The following is an 18,223-nucleotide window of genomic DNA, read 5'->3' on the forward strand; positions in this document are numbered from 1 at the left end:
GGAGGCGTTCAGGGTCTCCGTGATGTCACAAGGTCAGATCCATATATGGAGATCTAAGGGTCTCCATGATGTCACGAGGCATGGTGGATTGGCAACCATATATGGAGGTGTGACGGACGGACGTGACATGCAGGATTTCATAGTAAATGTGACCTTCGGTCGCAGCTAGTGGTTTACATTCTCAAAGTGACACCATGTGGGTCAACACATCAAGCAGAGAGCTACTCAGCCCACACTGTTTCTTTGGGGACAGTATTTTCTAGTCGTTACTTGCGCGAGCAGAGCGGCGCAAGTAACGAGCAGCGAGCAGAGCGGCGCAAGTACTGTTTTCGGCTGCGTATGTCGGTGACACCCTTCGGCCAATCTGGGATTGTGAATTTTTGGTGGTCCCTTCGGCCAATCTGGGATTGTGTATTTTCGGTGGCGTCCCCGATCAGAATTTTGTCAGAATGTTATTGAGAGGACGGCCCCTTGAGATGCAGCATCTCGTTTTAGAGGGGGTTCTATACATACAACTACATTACAGCAGTGCAAGTACACATAGGTGCAACATAACATAACATAACATAACATAACATAACATAACATAACATAACACAACATACAGTACAAATACACAGGACATACACATACCGGTACAGTTAGCTTGCTCCCTTTCCCTTTCTTTTGTCCCTATTATTTTGGTTAGTTGGTTATTTGTTTTGTTTATTTTGTTTGTGCAAACCAGCTGGTTTTTTAGTGATTTTAATAGTAGTTCCTCAGAACTGTGTACATTTGTCCCCAACCGTGCCAGTATGGTTCAGATGGTAGTCTGACAGGTGGGATGGTCACGGGTGGGATGGTCACGGGTGGGATGGTCACGGGTGGTAGGCTGTGTTTAGGATCTAGTATAGTCTGCATGCTTATTCCCAGTTGTATTGTTTTTTGTTCGTTTGTTTTTTGTATAATTTTTATCCCACAATTTTGTAACCCATTTTTCACCCCTGTGTCAATTATCTAATGTGATCCTGGGCTCTACACACCCTCCGCCAACCTGGGGAGAGCAACGGACTTGAACTCATGCTTCCTTCTATGCATGAGTGTCCAAGTCGTTCCATTACACCAGGGGGGAGTTTCCCTGGTTGGACACGTTATTCCAACCAGTTGTATTGTGAGTGTTTAACAGTATCTCTTGTCTTGCAGTGATTGAAGAGTGACGTGTGTCTTGCTGTGTGGGGGCTCTTTGGTGGCGGTTAGACGTTTCCCTTCTCTCCCCTCACTCCCTCCCTGCCTCTCTCCTGTGTCAGGACACCCTTTAAAACCTTCTCTCCCCTCACTCCCTCCCTGCCTCTCTCCTGTGTCAGGACACCCTTTAAAACCTTCTCTCCCCTCACTCCCTCCCTGCCTCTCTCCTGTGTCAGGACACCCTTTAAAACCTTCTCTCCCCTCACTCCCTCCCTGCCTCTCTCCTGTGTCAGGACACCCTTTAAAACCTTCTCTCCCCTCACTCCCTCCCTGCCTCTCTCCCGTGGGGGCTCTTTGGTGGCGGTTAGACATTTCCCTTCTCTCCCCTCACTCCCTCCCTGCCTCTCTCCTGTGTCAGGACACCCTTTAAAACCTTCTCTCCCCTCACTCCCTCCCGGCCTCTCTCCTGTGTCAGGACACCCTTTAAAACCTTCTCTCCCCTCACTCCCTCCCTGCCTCTCTCCTGTGGGGGCTCTTTGGTGGCGGTTAGACATTTCCCTTCTCTCCCCTCACTCCCTCCCTGCCTCTCTCCTGTGTCAGGACACCCTTTAAAACCTTCTCTCCCCTCACTCCCTCCCTGCCTCTCTCCTGTGTCAGGACACCCTTTAAAACCTTCTCTCCCCTCACTCCCTCCCTGCCTCTCCCCTGTGTCTAGGACACCCTTTAAAACCTTCTCTCCCCTCACTCCCTCCCTGCCTCTCTCCTGTGTCAGGACACCCTTTAAAACCCCTGCTACTGGTATAGAATAGCTGGCACAGCCCCAACTGTCATTCGGAATCCCTTTTGATATTGACTGATATTGATCTTAGTAATGAAGTCACTTTGAACTAAATAGCATTTGCAACTGATAAATACGTATAATGTCTAACCTGATCTTCTGCCTTGAGTTATAAATAAAACAAAACAATATATTTTGTATAACTGTAAACACGTCTCTGCTCCCCTTTATTTCAACCCTGTGGGTATTCAATGTGTATAATTATGTATGATCAATTATCATATATTCTCTGGGTGAAACTCCCAGGGTGGCGTAGTCTGGTGTCTGGCCTTAGTGCCCAGGTCACACTAATATATGTAAACGACATCAGCTTGTGACTGCAACTTGTTCCAGTTCGCAGATGACTCAGCACTGCTGGTCTCGGTCAGGAACAAACTGCTGGTTGAAAAGGCCCTCAGCTCTGAAAAACTGAATCCATTCTATTTGGATCAAATAGAAATCTCAGCAAGGCAGATGGCTTCTTGGTTAGAGTGGGTGACAATATTATCACACGGAAAGATGAAATTACCTACCTAGGTTCCATCCTGGAGGCAAATCTTTCCGGTGATAAAATGGCCACCAATGTAATCAAGAAAGTCAACCAAAGAATACGATTCCTATACAGGATCTCCTCACTGGTCAACAAAAACACCTTGAAGACCCTATAGGAGCCCTCGTACAAGGTTTCTTCGACTATGCATACAACTCTTGGTTTTGATTGATTGATTAACAGTTTGCAGAATTACAGTACATTTCAAGTACAACTCAATACAAAAACTGGACGACACCATAAAGCATTACACTTGTTTACAATAGGGCCCACCATTTTCAATTCATCAAAACATTTAGAGACGAATATACACAACTATATAGTCAAAAATAAGGTAAAACGGGAAAAGAAACATATACAGTGAGGGGAAACAGGGGTGGGGATTCAGATTTCTACGGGGGCCAGTTTCGAATTGCAGCCGTCCGTAGGTGCCCTTTGAGAGCGGTTTTGAAGGAGTCAAGGGATTTGCATGTCTTAATGACTGTTGGTAGGGCGTTCCACATGTTGGTGGCATAGGAGCGAAATTAATTTAATCCCCTGTTTGTGCCGAATCTGGGTTGCACATGGTTTGTTGAACTCCCTCTGGTGTTGTGGGTGTGGACTTCGTTGACATTATGGAAGTATTTAGACAGGTACATGGGTATCTTAGTGAAGTATTTAGACAGGTACATGGGTATCTTAGTGAAGTATCTAGACAGGTACATGGGTATCTTAGTGAAGTATCTAGACAGGTACATGGGTATCTTAGTGAAGTATTTAGACAGGTACATGGGTATCTTAGTGAAGTATCTAGACAGGTACATGGGTATCTTAGTGAAGTATCTAGACAGGTACATGGGTATCTTGGTGGTGTAGCGAATCTTGTGGACCAGACCCATTGCAAGGTGCTGTACTCTGTCGTCAACCCTAAGCCATTCCAGCCTGTCCCAGTGGGCAAGGGTGAGGTGGGTTCGGGGAGTGAGGCCAAGTAGTAGCCTGACCAGTTTGGTACCACAGCACCTCAAAGGCCCTTAAAACAAGGCTCCCGACTTCCCAAAACAAACTGGTCAGGTTACAACTTGGCCGCACTCCCCGAACCCACCTCACCCCTGCCCACTTTGACAGGCTGGAATGGCTTAGGGTCGACGACAGAGTACAGCACCTTGCAATGGGTCTGGTCCACAAGATTCGATACTCCACCAAGATACCCATGTACCTGTCTAAATACTTCACTAAGATACCCATGTACCTGTCTAAATACTTCACTAAGATACCCATGTACCTGTCTAAATACTTCACTAAGATACCCATGTACCTGTCTAAATAATGTCAACGAAGTCCACACCCACAACACCAGAGGGAGTTCAACAAACCATGTGCAACCCAGATTCGGCACAAACAAGGGACTTAATTATTTTCGCTCCTATGCCACCAAAATGTCGAACGCCCTACCCTACCAACAGTCATTAAGACATGCAAATCCCTTGACTCCTTCAAAACTGCTCTCAAAGGGCACTTACGGACGGCTGCAATTCGAAACTGGCCCCCGTAAAATCTGAATCCCCCCCCCACCACCCACCCCTGTTCCCCCTCACTGTATATGTTTATTTTCCCTTTTTACCTCCTATGATTACCTTTGCTTTTGACTATATAGTTGTGTAGCCTATATATTCGTACGTCTATAAAGGTTTTGATGAATTGAAAATGGTGGGCCCTCTTGTAAACAAGTGTAATGCTTTATGGTGTCGTCCACTCACTGTTAACAGTTGTTGTATTGAGTTGTACTTGAAATGTACTGTAATTCTGCAAACTGTTAATAAATCAATCAATCAATCATCACAATCATCACCCACATAGTAAACCTCTCCATCAAACAGGGACAGGTCCCCCAAGATTTCAAACTGGCCAAAGTAACCCCCTTGCACAAGAAAGGGAGTAAATTAGACCCCGGCAACTACCGCCCTATTTCTATTCTTAGTTCCATCTCGAAAGTGATGGAAAAAATAGTCTATGAACAGGTTGAAAAGTATCTTGCCACTAATAAATTATTGTACGAGTTCCAATCTGGCTTCAGAACATCCCACTCCACTGACACATGCCTCCTCTATTTGAGCGACCACATCAAACAAGAGGTGGACGCTGGCAAATACTGCGGCATGGTCATGCTGGACCTCCAAAAGGCTTTTGACACCGTGAACCACTCCATACTGGTTAACAAGCTAAAAGCAATTGGTTTCGATAGCACATCAGTGAGCTGGATGCAATCCTACCTGGAGGGGAGAGAACAGATGGTGGAAGTGAACGGAACACTGTCCCCCCCCCTCCCAGTGAGCTGTGGCGTTCCACAAGGAAGCATACTAGGGCCTCTACTGTTCCTAATATATGTAAACGACATGACTTCAGCCTGTGACTGCAACTTGTTCCTGTTCGCAGATGACTCAGCACTGCTGGTCTCGGACAGGGACAAACTGCAGGTTGAAAATGCCCTCAGCTCTGAACTCGGTAGAATCTGCACCTGGCTCGCTGATAACAAACTATCTTTACACCTGGGAAAAACTGAATCCATTCTCTTTGGCTCTATTAGTAATCTCAGCAAGGCAAATGGCTTCTTGGTTAGAGTGGGTGACAATGTTATCACACGTAAAGATGAAATTACCTACCTAGGTTCCATCCTGGAGGCTAATCTTTCCGGTGATAAAATGGCCACCAACGTAATCAAAAAAGTCAACCATAGAACAAGATTCCTCTACAGGATCTCCTCACTGGTCAACAAAAACACCTTGAAGACCTTAACAGGAGCCCTTGTACAGGGTTTCTTTGACTATGCATGCACCTCCTGGTACCACAGCACCTCAAAGGCCCTTAAAACCAGGCTCCAGACTTCCCAAAACAAACTGGTCAGGCTCCTACTTGATCTAGCCCCCCGAACCCACCTCACCCCTGCCCACTTCGACAGGCTGGAATGGCTTAGGGTCGACGACAGAGTACAGCATCTTGCAATGGGTCTGGTCCACAAGATTCGATACACCACCAAGATACCCATGTACCTGTCTAGATACTTCCTTAATGTTAACGAAGTCCACACCCACAACACCAGAGGGAGTGCAACGAACCATGTACAACCCAGATTCGGCACAAACAAGGGACTAAATTCTTTTCGCTCCTATGCCACCAAAATGTGGAACGCCCTACCAACTGTCATTAAGACATGCGAATCCCTTGACTCCTTCAAAACCGCTCTCAAAGGGAACCTACGGATGGCTGCAATTCGAAACTGGCCCCCGTAAAATCTGAATCCCCCCCCCGCCCCCCCCTTTTTTCCCCTCACTGTATATATTTCTTTTCCCTTTTTACCTCCTTTTTGATGAATTCCTGTTCTGTCTATAGAAGTGTCTATTTGTACGTCTCTAAATGTTTTGATGATTTGAACATGGTGGACCCTGTTGGAAACAAGTGTAATGCTTAATTGGGTCGTCCACTCACAGTTAACAGCCTTTGTATTGAGTTTGTGCTTGAAATGTACTGTAATTCTGCAAACTGTTAATAAATTCTTCAATCAATCAATCAATCAAAATCAATTGTATGGTGTCGTCCACTCACAGTTAACATAGTTTTTGTATTGAGTTGTACTTGAAATGTACTGTAATTCTGCAAACTGTCAATAAATACTTCAATCAATCAATCAAACATGTCAAGCTCAATACTAAATCTGTCAACTGTGAGTGGACGACTCAATAAAGCATTACATTTAAACAAGAGGGCCCACCATTTTCAATTCTTCATAACAATAATCATAATAACAATTACATCATATTATTATTAGTTATTACATCATAACAAGCATGCAATAATGTAGTCCTATACAGTACAGTACACAATAATAGGACTACATCAGAGCGGGCCACGTCAGAGGATGTCTCGGGGCAGGCGGTGGTGGTGCATGTCGGGAGTTGTAGTGTCCACACGGCGGGCGGGGGGGGCCCAGCCCCGAACTAGCAGATTCCAAGAACCACATCACCCATGATGCCGCGCGGCACGGGCGCGCAGGCGCACACCCCGCCGGCGGCAGACAGCTGATAACTCATCTATTATGCTACTTGTGGCTAAAAGGAAATTAAAAAAGAAAAAAAGAAAAGAAACAGCTTCCAGAAAAGTGAGCGGCGGCAGAGAGAGAGACTATTGGCTGCGCTGGAGCTGAAGCCCCGACAGGACAGGACAGGACAGGAGGAGCTCGAGCGACTCACAAAGTAAAAAACAAAACAAATAAGACAAAACAACAAAACAAAAAAAATACAACAAAAAACAACAACCACGCTGTGTTTTTAATTTTAAATAACAACATTTAGGATTTTTTTAAACATCCATTAAAAGGTCGTCTTTCTAAAAATTAAAAAAAAGGGGGGGAGCAGTTTGGTTTTTTTTTAATGCTGCTGCGCCGCTCGTGCGCCTCCTCAGACAATAGCTTTAGCTTAGCTTAGCCGGGGCTAAAGGCTAGGCTAGCTGTGGCTAACGTACGTAACGCGGCTAAGTTAGCATCATGCTAGGCTAGGCTAAGCTAGCATCACCCATCCTTCTTCTGCACCCTAGACACAACAACAACAACATGAAAGCTTGTTGTGTTGTTGTTTACGAGTTTACACGCTAGCTAGTGTGGTGTTTACAGCGGTGTTTTATTTTAAAGAGGAACAGCAGGGGGATGTTTTGGCCCCCATGTTGGTTTGCATGATGCTGTTTTTGGGGCTGACCAGACAGTCAGACAGTGTTGGAATGAAGCCTCAGTCAGGTTAGCTTCAACTTGTTAGCATTAGCATCCTTCCTCTCTCTCTTAACGTACAGCTGCCTGCGCTCGGCTGGCTTGCCCGCCATCTTTTTAAAGCCATACAAGAATAATTTGGGGGAAAACATTAACGAGGTGTGTGTTTATGTTTATTATCATTATTATTATTTGTGTTGACAATAAGAGGATTGTTTTGTTGTGTTGTTGTCGCTGTGGGGCTGTTGTTATTATTGACGCCTTTTTGGTGTCGGGGGGGATAACAACGTGAATGAATGTGTTGGAATATGTTATGATTTCTGGTGGATAATTGTGTGTGTGCATCTTTTCTGGAGGATGATGTTTGTTACTTAAGCTAGCCGTGTAGCTTCATGTTGCAAACAAACAGCTTGCGGTGTTCTTTTGGCTCATTCATAAAATGTAAATATCGTGTATTGTGTTGTATTGTATGTTGTGGAGCAGTGGGCACACAATCTAAGGGTCCATTATTTATTCTGCATTTTGAAGCAACCGGAGGATCACCGTTTTTGTTTGATGACATTTTTAGCCTCTCTCTCCAGAGTCCAGATACTGAAGACTTGGATATATTGTTGTTGTTGTCGTTGGATGAGGTTTATTTGTCCACAATTCCACGCTGTGTTTGATGTTTTGCTACCATTAGGAGAGAGAAACAGATCAAACGTATCAATTATTCTACCTTCTCTTAAATTGTTGTGTAGACTTCAGGAGTCATGCAGATGTTCCAACAAGAATAATTCAACTCTCGAGAGCGTACCAAATGAAACCATGGTTTCATTTTACCCTCTTCGAGAGTTTAAAGATCTATATTATTAGGGTTACCAACTCTCCCATCAATGTCTTTAGCTGCATGGGCCGGGGACCACCTGTAACCCCCTCAAGGACCACTGCTGGTTGAACTTACTGTGCAGTGTACGTGTGTGCTTGTATGATTTACTTAGAATATACTGTGCACATGACGTGTGTGCTTGTGTGTTGTATGACTGACTGTACATGTGTGTGTTGTATGACTGACTGTACATGTGTGTGTTGTATGACTGTGTACATGTGTGTGTTGTATGACTGACTGTACATGTGTGTGTTGTATGACTGACTGTACATGTGTGTGTTGTATGACTGACTGTACATGTGTGTGTTGTATGACTGACTGTACATGTGTGTGTTGTATGACTGACTGTACATGTGTGTGTTGTATGACTGACTGTACATGTGTGTGTTGTATGACTGTGTACATGTGTGTGTTGTATGACTGACTGTACATGTGTGTGTTGTATGACTGACTGTAAATGTGTGTGTTGTATGACTTTTGATTGATTTATTGAAATATGTATTAACAGTTTGCAGAATTACAGTACATTTCGAGCACAAACTCAATACAAAGGCTGTTAACTGTGAGTGGACGACCCAATTAAGCATTACACTTGTTTCCAACAGGGTCCACCATGTTCAATTCATCAAAATTGTACATGTGTGTGTGTGTGTTGTATGACTGGCTGTAAATGTGTGTGTTGTATGACTGTGTACATGTGTGTGTGTGTTGTATGACTGACTGTACATGTGTGTGTGTTGTATGACTGACTACATGTGTGTGTTGTACAGTATGTTAAGTTGCATGACTAAGTTACTGTGTGTGTGTGTGTGTGTGTGTGTGTGTGTGTGTGTGTGTGTGTGTGTGTGTGTGTGTGTGTGTGTGTGTGTGTGTGTGTGTGTGTGTGTGTGCGCGCGTGCGTGCACGCTTGGATGTTGTAGATTATACTATGTTGTACATGTGTGTGTGCTTGTTTTTTATGTGTTAGACTTTACCTTTATCCATAAACTTATTTGACATGTTTCACTATCTTGAAAAAACAAACGAACAACATTTGTGGCCGTTTCTGACTGAGGCTAAGCCATTCATTTTTCGTTTTTTCATGTCATGTTAAAGCAGGGAATCATAGCTTCAAATTGACATATTGGTTGTTCAGTTTGACCCTCCAGTTTTGGAGACATGGCTTATAGAGTAATGTCTTGCAGAGAAACAGCGAGTTGAGAAAACAGGCTTGAAAGGTTAACTTCTGTGGTCTCTTTCTTAACATTACACCTAGCTACATGTTTAAGCATTTATTTCATACATGTCTTCTGTGGACTCTAACATTACACCTAGCTACATGTTTAAGCATTTATTTCATACATGTCTTATGTGGACTCTTAACATTACACCTAGCTACATGTTTAAGCATTTATTTCATATTTACATGTCTTCTGTGGACTCTAACATTACACCTAGCTACATGTTTAAGCATTTATTTCATACATGTCTTCTGTGGACTCTAACATTACACCTACTGTAGCTACATGTTTAAGCATTTATTTCATATTTACATGTCTTCTGTGGACTCTAACATTACACCTAGCTACATGTTTAAGCATTTATTTCATATTTACATGTCTTCTGTGGTCTCTAACATTACACCTAGCTACATGTTTAAGCATTTATTTCATATTTACAGCTCGATTTACAGTCGATTTCAGCTCTGACATTTATTCCAGACATGCTCTAGTATGTGAAGAGTCTGCCTGTGCTATTAACTCATTTTGGATTAAAAAAAACAAACTCCTGTTTTCACGTTTTAAAATAGTTCAACTATAGCACGTTGTGAGCTTGTAGATCGGCTATTTGAACCATTTTAAAAAAGGTTTTTCGAAATGGTACAAAATGGCAAAATAAGTTTAGGTGTGAGGGGTGAGGTGTGGCGTGAGATCTCGGCCTGACTGTGTGCTCGTGTGTGATTGGGATGTACGTTATGTTCGTTTGTTGTGTGGCTTTCTGTTGCTGATTCACGTCGTGTTGGCTAGACAGACACTGGCGTTATAATGGATCTGTGAGGCTGTGGGTTCTATTATAAACTAGACACTGACGTTTTAATCCATTTTGGGCGGGAACCCCTTTTGGTGTTTCAAGCATTATGTTGTACTTTAGCTATTGGAAAAAATAGCAGATTTTTTGAAAAATCGTGAAAATGTGGCGCAGATCTTTGAATATTCTTTCACAGTGAATATTTTGAACTCAAATAATTGCTTCTGGGGGGGTCCCTGGAACAACATGTTTTCAGATGGGGGGGGGGGGGGGGGGGGTCCGCGGCCAAATACAGATAATTCTGGGGGTCCTTGACGTGGAAAAGGTTGAGCACCACTGACATGGGGCGGCGGTGGCTCAGGGGTAGAGTGGCTGGATGGTAACCGCAATGTTGCCAGTTCGAACCCGGGCTCCCCCAGAGTTGGTGTCGAAGTGTCCTTGAGCAAGACACTGAACCCCTAATTGCTCCTGATGTGCAGGTTGGTGCCTTGCATGGTTTCCGCTGCCATCGGTGTATGAATGTGTGTGTGAATGGGTGAATGTAATGCACAATCTATGTAAAGGTGTGTGAATGGGTGAATGTAATGCACCATCTATGTAAAGCGCCTTGGATAAAGGCACTATATAAATGCACCATTTACATAGAAATATGGGTTTTTCAGAAAACTGTCAGGATTTAGAAGACATTTGTTGAATCTTTTCTCAGGTCTAAAATGGGGTAATTGATCTATGGGGCTGATTCTATGGGTTCTAATATAAACTAATCTATGGGGCTGTGAGTTCTAATATAAACTAATCTATGGGGCTGTGAGTTCTAATATAAACTAATCTATGGGGCTGTGAGTTCTAATATAAACTAATCTATGGGGCTGTGAGTTCTAATATAAACTAATCTATGGGGCTGTGTGTCCTTGGGCAAGACACTGAACCCCAAATTGCTCTCGATGTGCTGGTTGGTACCTTGCATGGCTTCCGCCGCAATCGGTGTATGAATGTGTGTGTGAATGGGTGAATGTAATGCACAATCTATGTAAAGCGCCTTGGATAAAGGCGCTATATAAATGCACCATTTACCATTTACCATTTTAATATAAACTAATCTATGGGGCTGTGAGTTCTAATATAAACTAATCTATGGGGCTGTGAGTTCTAATATAAACTAATCTATGGGGCTGTGAGTTCTAATATAAACTAATCTATGGGGCTGTGAGTTCTAATATAAACTAATCTATGGGGCTGTGAGTTCTAATATAAACTAATCTATGGGGCTGTGAGTTCTAATATAAACTGATCTATGGGGCTGTGAGTTCTAATATAAACTGATCTATGGGGCTGTGAGTTCTAATATAAACTAATCTATGGGGCTATGAGTTCTAATATAAACTAATCTATGGGGCTGTGAGTTCTAATATAAACTAATCTATGGGGCTGTGAGTTCTAATATAAACTAATGTATGGGGCTGTGAGTTCTAATATAAACTAATCTATGGGGCTGTGAGTTCTAATATAAACTAATCTATGGGGATGTGAGTTCTAATATAAACTAATCTATGGGGCTGTGAGTTCTAATATAAACTAATCTATGGGGCTGTGAGTTCTAATATAAACTAATCTATGGGGCTGTGAGTTCTAATATAAACTAATCTATGGGGCTGTGAGTTCTAATATAAACTAATCTATGGGGCTGTGAGTTCTAAGATAAACTAATCTATGGGGCTGTGAGTTCTAATATAAACTAATCTATGGGGCTGTGAGTTCTAATATAAACTAATCTATGGGGATGTGAGTTCTAATATAAACTAATCTATGGGACTGTGGGTTCTAATATAAACTAATCTATGGGGCTGTGGGTTCTAATATAAACTAATCTATGGGGCTGTGAGTTCTAATATAAACTAATCTATGGGTCTGTGGGTTCTTATATAAACTAATCTATGGGGGAATGGGTTCTAATATAAACTAATCTATGGGGTGTGGGTTCTAATATAAACTAATCTATGGGGCTGTGTGTTCTAATATAAACTAATCTATGGGGCTGTGAGTTATAATATAAACTAATCTATGGGGCTGTGAGTTCTAATATAAACTGATCTATGGGGCTGTGGGTTCTAATATAAACTGATCTATGGGGCTGTGAGTTCTAATATAAACTAATCTATGGGGCTGTGGCTTCTAATATAAACTAATCTATGGGACTGTGGGTTCTAATATAAACTAATCTATGGGGCTGTGAGTTCTAATATAAACTAATCTATGGGGCTGTGAGTTCTAATATAAACTAATCTATGGGGCTGTGGGTTCTAATATAAACTGATCTATGGGGATGTGGGTTCTAATATAAACTAATCTATGGGGCTGTGGATTCTAATATAAACTAATCTATGGGGCTGTGAGTTCTAATATAAACTAATCTATGGGGCTGTGGATTCTAATATAAACTGATCTATGGGGATGTGGGTTCTAATATAAACTAATATAAACACCCTTTATGTTTATCAGAGTTAACTCATTTAGACCTGAGGCTGATTCTAAAAAAAAAAAAAAAAAATAGTCTTCTAAATTCTAAAAAGTTTCCAGAAAAACCTATGTTTCTATGTCAGTGGTGCTCAACCTGTTTCTATGTCAGTGGTGCTCAACCTGTTTCTATGTCAGTGGTGCTCAACCTTTTACACGTCAAGGACCCCCAGAATGATCTGTATTTGGCCGTGGACCCCCCCCACCCCCCACCCCCCCCCCCCATCTGAAAATATAGTTCAAGGGTTAAGAGTTAAGAACGTTGAAAAGAATATATATTCAACGATTTGCGCCACGTTTTCACAATTTTCCCCCAAAAATAGCAGATCTACAAGCTCGTAGCGCGGCACCGAGTGCCGCGCTATGAGCTTGTAGATCTGCTATTTTTAGTATAACATAGTATAATACATAACATAATGCTTCCCGTCGTGAATGGGTTAAACGAGCACTCTGTGGACTCCTGTGAATTCTGACAGATGTTAGGCTGCACTTAAAGGGCAAAACCACTCATTTTCAACATGCCATTAATCTAATTAATCTACTTTAACCCATTAAGGATGGGAGGATTAAGGATTTATGTTATACTTTAGCTATTGAAAAATAGCAGATCTACAAGCTCGTATCTGCTATTCTTGAAAATGTGGCTGTGAGAGCCACTGACATAATAGGGTTTTTCATCAAACTGTCTGATTCAGAAGACATTCCTAAATGGGTTAAGAGTTGTAGAAGAGGTGTAGAAGTTCTAGGCTAAACGGGGTGGGGCTAACCTAGAACTTGGTCATGTGATCAGTGACATCACCAAGGTGTACTCTGCAGACCAAAGAGTACATTGTTGTGATGTCACTGATCACATGACCTCAAGTTCTAGAACTACAGTTCTGGGCTAAACAGAAGTTTTTATTAATTATTTCCACACGACAACTCTAGTGTGTGTGTGTGTGTGCGTGCGTGCGTGCGTGCGTGCGTGCGTGCGTGCGTGCGTGCGTGCGTGCGTGCGTGCGTGTTTAGGCCTGTCAAAAACACGTGAAACGATATTATACTGTATATCTGATTGACTTTTATAGCACTTAATGGTGTGAAAGATCAGTTTCTCCAGATCGAGTCATTCGGAGTGAATATCGGCCGATCGATCGCAGCACCTCTATGCATTTTATTATTATTTTTCCAAGTAAATAAGTTGTCTAATAATTATAATTGCCTAATAGCATCAGTCTGTGATCCGCAGGGGTTGACACTAAGGTCTCAGAGGCACATGCTCGCCGGGCAAGTGCTAGGGCTTTTACTTCTAGTGATTTTTACTAGTTGACTAGTTGCCTAGTTTATTAGTCGACTAGTTGTTTAACTACCTATTATGTAAAAAACAAACAAAAAAACGTATTATTTTGTAATGATATTTGTACATTTAAAAACTGTGTACATTGGTGACTATAATCTAGCATTCTAGATGATCTTGAGGCCTCCTTCTTATCAACTAGTCAACTAGTACCAACAAGGTCAACTAGTGGATTTACTAGTCGACTAGTTGCTTAATGCCCTAGCAATTACATGTCATGTTCCACATGCCCTAAACTAAATATTATATATAAAATGATAGCTAAAATTTGAAGTACCGTTATTTATTATTGATGTATTTTTACTTTATGGGGGCGGGGCTGTGCAATGAAAAGAACCTCATACTGCTATGATTGTGACTATAGGTTCACACTTGTTGTCTATATTTCTGAAGTGTAGCAACAGTGAAAACAGTATATATTATACAGTTGGGTGCCACCGATATTGTCCCTTATCATTTGACCCATTTAGGCCTGACCTCAAAATTTTAAAAAATCCTTCTAAATCCTCTAGTTTTCTGAAATAAATATTTTCACGATTTTTCAAAAATAGCAGACCTACAAGCTTGTAGATCTGCTATTTTTCAATAGCTAAATTATAACATAATGTTTAAAACACCAAAAGGGGTTCCCGCCCAAAATGGGTTAACTGTCCTTTTGCGCAGGTCACGCAAACCTCAGCAAAAAGAAAAGGACAATATCGATGGCCTCCAACTGTAGGTAAACTCTTAACCTCTTGAGCCCCATTGCCCCCGCCGGTGGGGGCAGTGGCTGTCCACCTCTGAACAGCGCTCAGCGGGTCAATGGAGACCCAATTGGTATTTTTATTTTATTTTATTTTATTAAAAAAAAATCTGAAAAATCAAAACACTTTTTTTTTAACACGTGGTGCCAAAGTTTGTGTTTTCGCCATTGAGAATGCATTTGGCGTTTAAATTAAATAACTCAGAAACTATAAAACATTTCAAAGTAAAAAGTTCCAGCATGTGTCTCCACAGTCAGCTGAATTATAAAAAATGTGAATGGATTTTCTAGGTGAAAGTGATTTTGGGCAGTTTTGCGTGGGCTCTCAATGTGTTAAGAGGTTGCTATAAGCAATAATAAGTCCAAATTTGAATGACCTCTTCTTTCTTTTCTTTTATGGTATTCAGACAGCCAGCAATCGGTAGAACGCTCCCAAAAACAATGTAGTCTCTGTGACACATCTAGGGGCCGCAATCTGCATTCAAAGATGTTCCTAGAAGCTTTGTCATTGGTCGATTTACCTGTCTACTTCCTGATTGGTTAGTCATTGCGACCTGTTTTTTTTTTCCCGACCAATGACAAAAGCTTCTAGGAAAATATTTGAATGCAGATTGCGGCCCCTAGATGTGTCACAGAGACTAATTTGTTTTGGGAGCGTTTTACCGATTGCTGGCTGTCTGAATACCAAAAAATAAACAAAAAGGTCATTAAAATTTGGACATATTATTGCTTATAGCAGCTTTAAGTTATTTTACATTCCACAGAGCAGAAGACAGAGCTCTGGACACGTTCAGGTGTTTAGACAGATATCTGGTGTTGTGTTTATAGAAGACAGAGCTCTGGACACGTTCAGGTGTTTAGACACATATCTGGTGTTGTGTTTATAGAAGACAGAGCTCTGGACACGTTCAGGTGTTTAGACAGATATCTGGTGTTGTGTTTATAGAAGACAGAGCGCTCTGGACACGTTCAGGTGTTTAGACAGATATCTGGTGTTGTGTTTATAGAAGACAGAGCGCTCTGGACACGTTCAGGTGTTTAGACAGATATCTGGTGTTGTGTTTATAGAAGACAGAGCTCTGGACACGTCCAGGTGTTTAGACAGATATCTGGTGTTGTGTTTATAGAATCAGAGCTCTCTGGACACGTTCAGGTGTTTAGACAGATATCTGGTGTTGTGTTTATAGAAGACAGAGCTCTGGACACGTTCAGGTGTTTAGACAGATATCTGGTGTTGTGTTTATAGAAGACAGAGCTCTCTGGACACGTTCAGGTGTTTAGACAGATATCTGGTGTTGTGTTTATAGAAGACAGAGCTCTGGACATGTTCAGGTGTTTAGACAGATATCTGGTGTTGTGTTTATAGAAGACAGAGCGCTCTGGACACGTTCAGGTGTTTAGACAGATATCTGGTGTTGTGTTTATAGAAGACAGAGCTCTCTGGACACGTTCAGGTGTTTAGACAGATATCTGGTGTTGTGTTTATAGAAGACAGAGCTCTGGACACGTTCAGGTGTTTAGACAGATACGTTGTGTTTATACGGTTTTGCGTCCGCTCGAAAGGGAGTCGGGTTCAGATCCCCGAACCTGGAAGGTGGAGACAGGCGCCGCGATGCGCCCATTGCGGTAAAGCAAACGACCCCGGAAAAGCCGGCGGCAGCCCCGGGAAGAGTTCTCTTTTCTTTGTGAAGGGCAGGGCGCCCTGGAATGGGTTCGTCCCGAGAGAAGGGCCCGCGCCCTGGAATGGGTTCGTCCCGAGAGAAGGGCCCGCGCACTGGAAAGCGTTGCGGTTCCCGGCGATGTCCGGTCTAACCTTTCCGCGTCTGTCTGTCTGTCTGTCTGTCTGTCTGTCTGTCTGTCTGTCTGTAGTGTAGACAGATGCCAGGATGAGCAGTTCTTCTACTGTTAAACTGACCCTTGATGACTACATGTATTTGATGTATTACCAACCGTGTGTGTGTTGTTCTTGCTTACTGTAACGGCCTATTCATTCATACTGAAGAGGTGACCACCCGAAAACTACAACATGACGTCATTGAGTGGCGTTGTGGTCACCACTCGCTCACCCAAACACACTCTCTGTTTTTACTAAAACTACAACATGACGTCACTGAGCCGCGGTGGTCTCTGTTTTTACTAAAACTACAACATGACATCACTGAGCCGCGGTGGTCTTTGTTTTTACTAAAACTACAACATGACATCACTGAGCCGCGGTGGTCTCTGTTTTTACTAAAACTACAACATGACATCACTGAGCCGTGGTGGTCTCTGTTTTTACTAAAACTACAACATGACATCACTGAGCCGCGGTGGTCTCTGTTTTTACTAAAACTACAACATGACATCACTGAGCCGCCCGCGGTGGTCTCTGTTTTTACTAAAACTACAACATGACATCACTGAGCCGCCCGCGGTGGTCTCTGTTTTTACTAAAACTACAACATGACATCACTGAGCCGCCCGCGGTGGTCTCTGTTTTTACTAAAACTACAACATGACGTCACCGTGTCTCATGTCTACTCTGAACAGGCCTTCAAGTCGCTCAGGATGAAGCCTAAATTGTTAATTGTTAATTGTGTGTTTGTGTGTGTGTGTGTGTGTGTGTGTGTGTGTGTGTTTGTGTGTGCGCGCACGCATGCACGCTTTTCATGCAGCAGAGGTCAAGAGGTCGTGCGATGATGGACGAGGAAATTCGCAGCTGAACGTGACGTCGCCCCCCCCCTCCCCCCCCCCCCCACTGGACTGGATCCATCATCGTCCCTACACCGAGCGAGCGAGAGAGAGCGAGAGAGAGAGAGAGGTTCATAGGTTGACCGCTGCCTAGCGGGCCGGACGTCGCCATAGCAACGCCACTGTCGCCGTCCTGGTCGCCATGTCGGACGCCCCGCCCCCCGAGGCCGCCGCCCCCTCCCCCACGCCCCCAACCGTCACAAACCCCTCCCCTCCCGAGGTCACCAACGCCACCAAGCCGGGCAGGTACGTAGCGTGACCTTTGTGACCTTTACAGCGTTTAACCCATTCAGGGCGGGAACCCCTTTTGGTGTTTTAAGCATTATGTTATACTTTAGCTGTTGAAAAATAGCAGATCTGCTATTTTTGAAAAATCGTGAAAATGTAGCGCAAATCCATCCATCCATCCATCTTCAACCACTTATCCGTAGTCGGGTCGCGGGGGCAACAGCTCCACCAGAGAGCTCCAGACTTCCCTCTCCTCCAGAGCAACATTAGTGACTTCCTCCTGGGGGATCCTGAGACGTTCCAAGGCCAGTGAGTCGATGTGTTTCGTCCAACTGCGCCTTGGTGACCCCGCCTTGGTCTGGGGTCTCCTCCCAGTGGGACGTGATCCTTGGTCTGCCCCGGGGTCTCCTCCCAGTCGGACGTGATCCTTGGTCTACCCCGGGGTCTCCTCCCAGTGGGACGTGCGTCGAGGACCTCCCTAGGGAGACACCCGAGAGGCATCCTAACCAGATGCCCGAACCACCTTTCCAGGCGA

The 18,223-nt window shown here is 43.3% G+C and overlaps 1 protein-coding gene across 4 annotated transcripts in view; it reads left to right on the forward strand.

The window, feature by feature from the left end:
- Positions 1–6,629: 6,629 nt before the first annotated feature.
- Positions 6,630–18,223, forward strand: part of brd3b (bromodomain containing 3b) — a 42,270-nt gene continuing 30,676 nt past the window's right edge. For 3 of the 4 annotated variants that reach the window (XM_079515638.1, XM_079515640.1, XM_079515641.1), the window contains exons 1-2: positions 6,630–6,757; positions 17,385–17,706. In XM_079515638.1, the coding sequence (XP_079371764.1) occupies positions 17,603–17,706 (104 nt within the window). In that variant the 5' untranslated portion in view covers positions 6,630–6,757; positions 17,385–17,602. The remainder of the gene's footprint in view (positions 6,758–17,384; positions 17,707–18,223) is intronic. The other variant, XM_079515639.1, reaches the window with a different exon arrangement.

Source organism: Electrona antarctica (genome assembly GCF_951216825.1).
Source record: "Electrona antarctica genome assembly, chromosome: 12".
Lineage (NCBI taxonomy): Eukaryota > Metazoa > Chordata > Actinopteri > Myctophiformes > Myctophidae > Electrona > Electrona antarctica.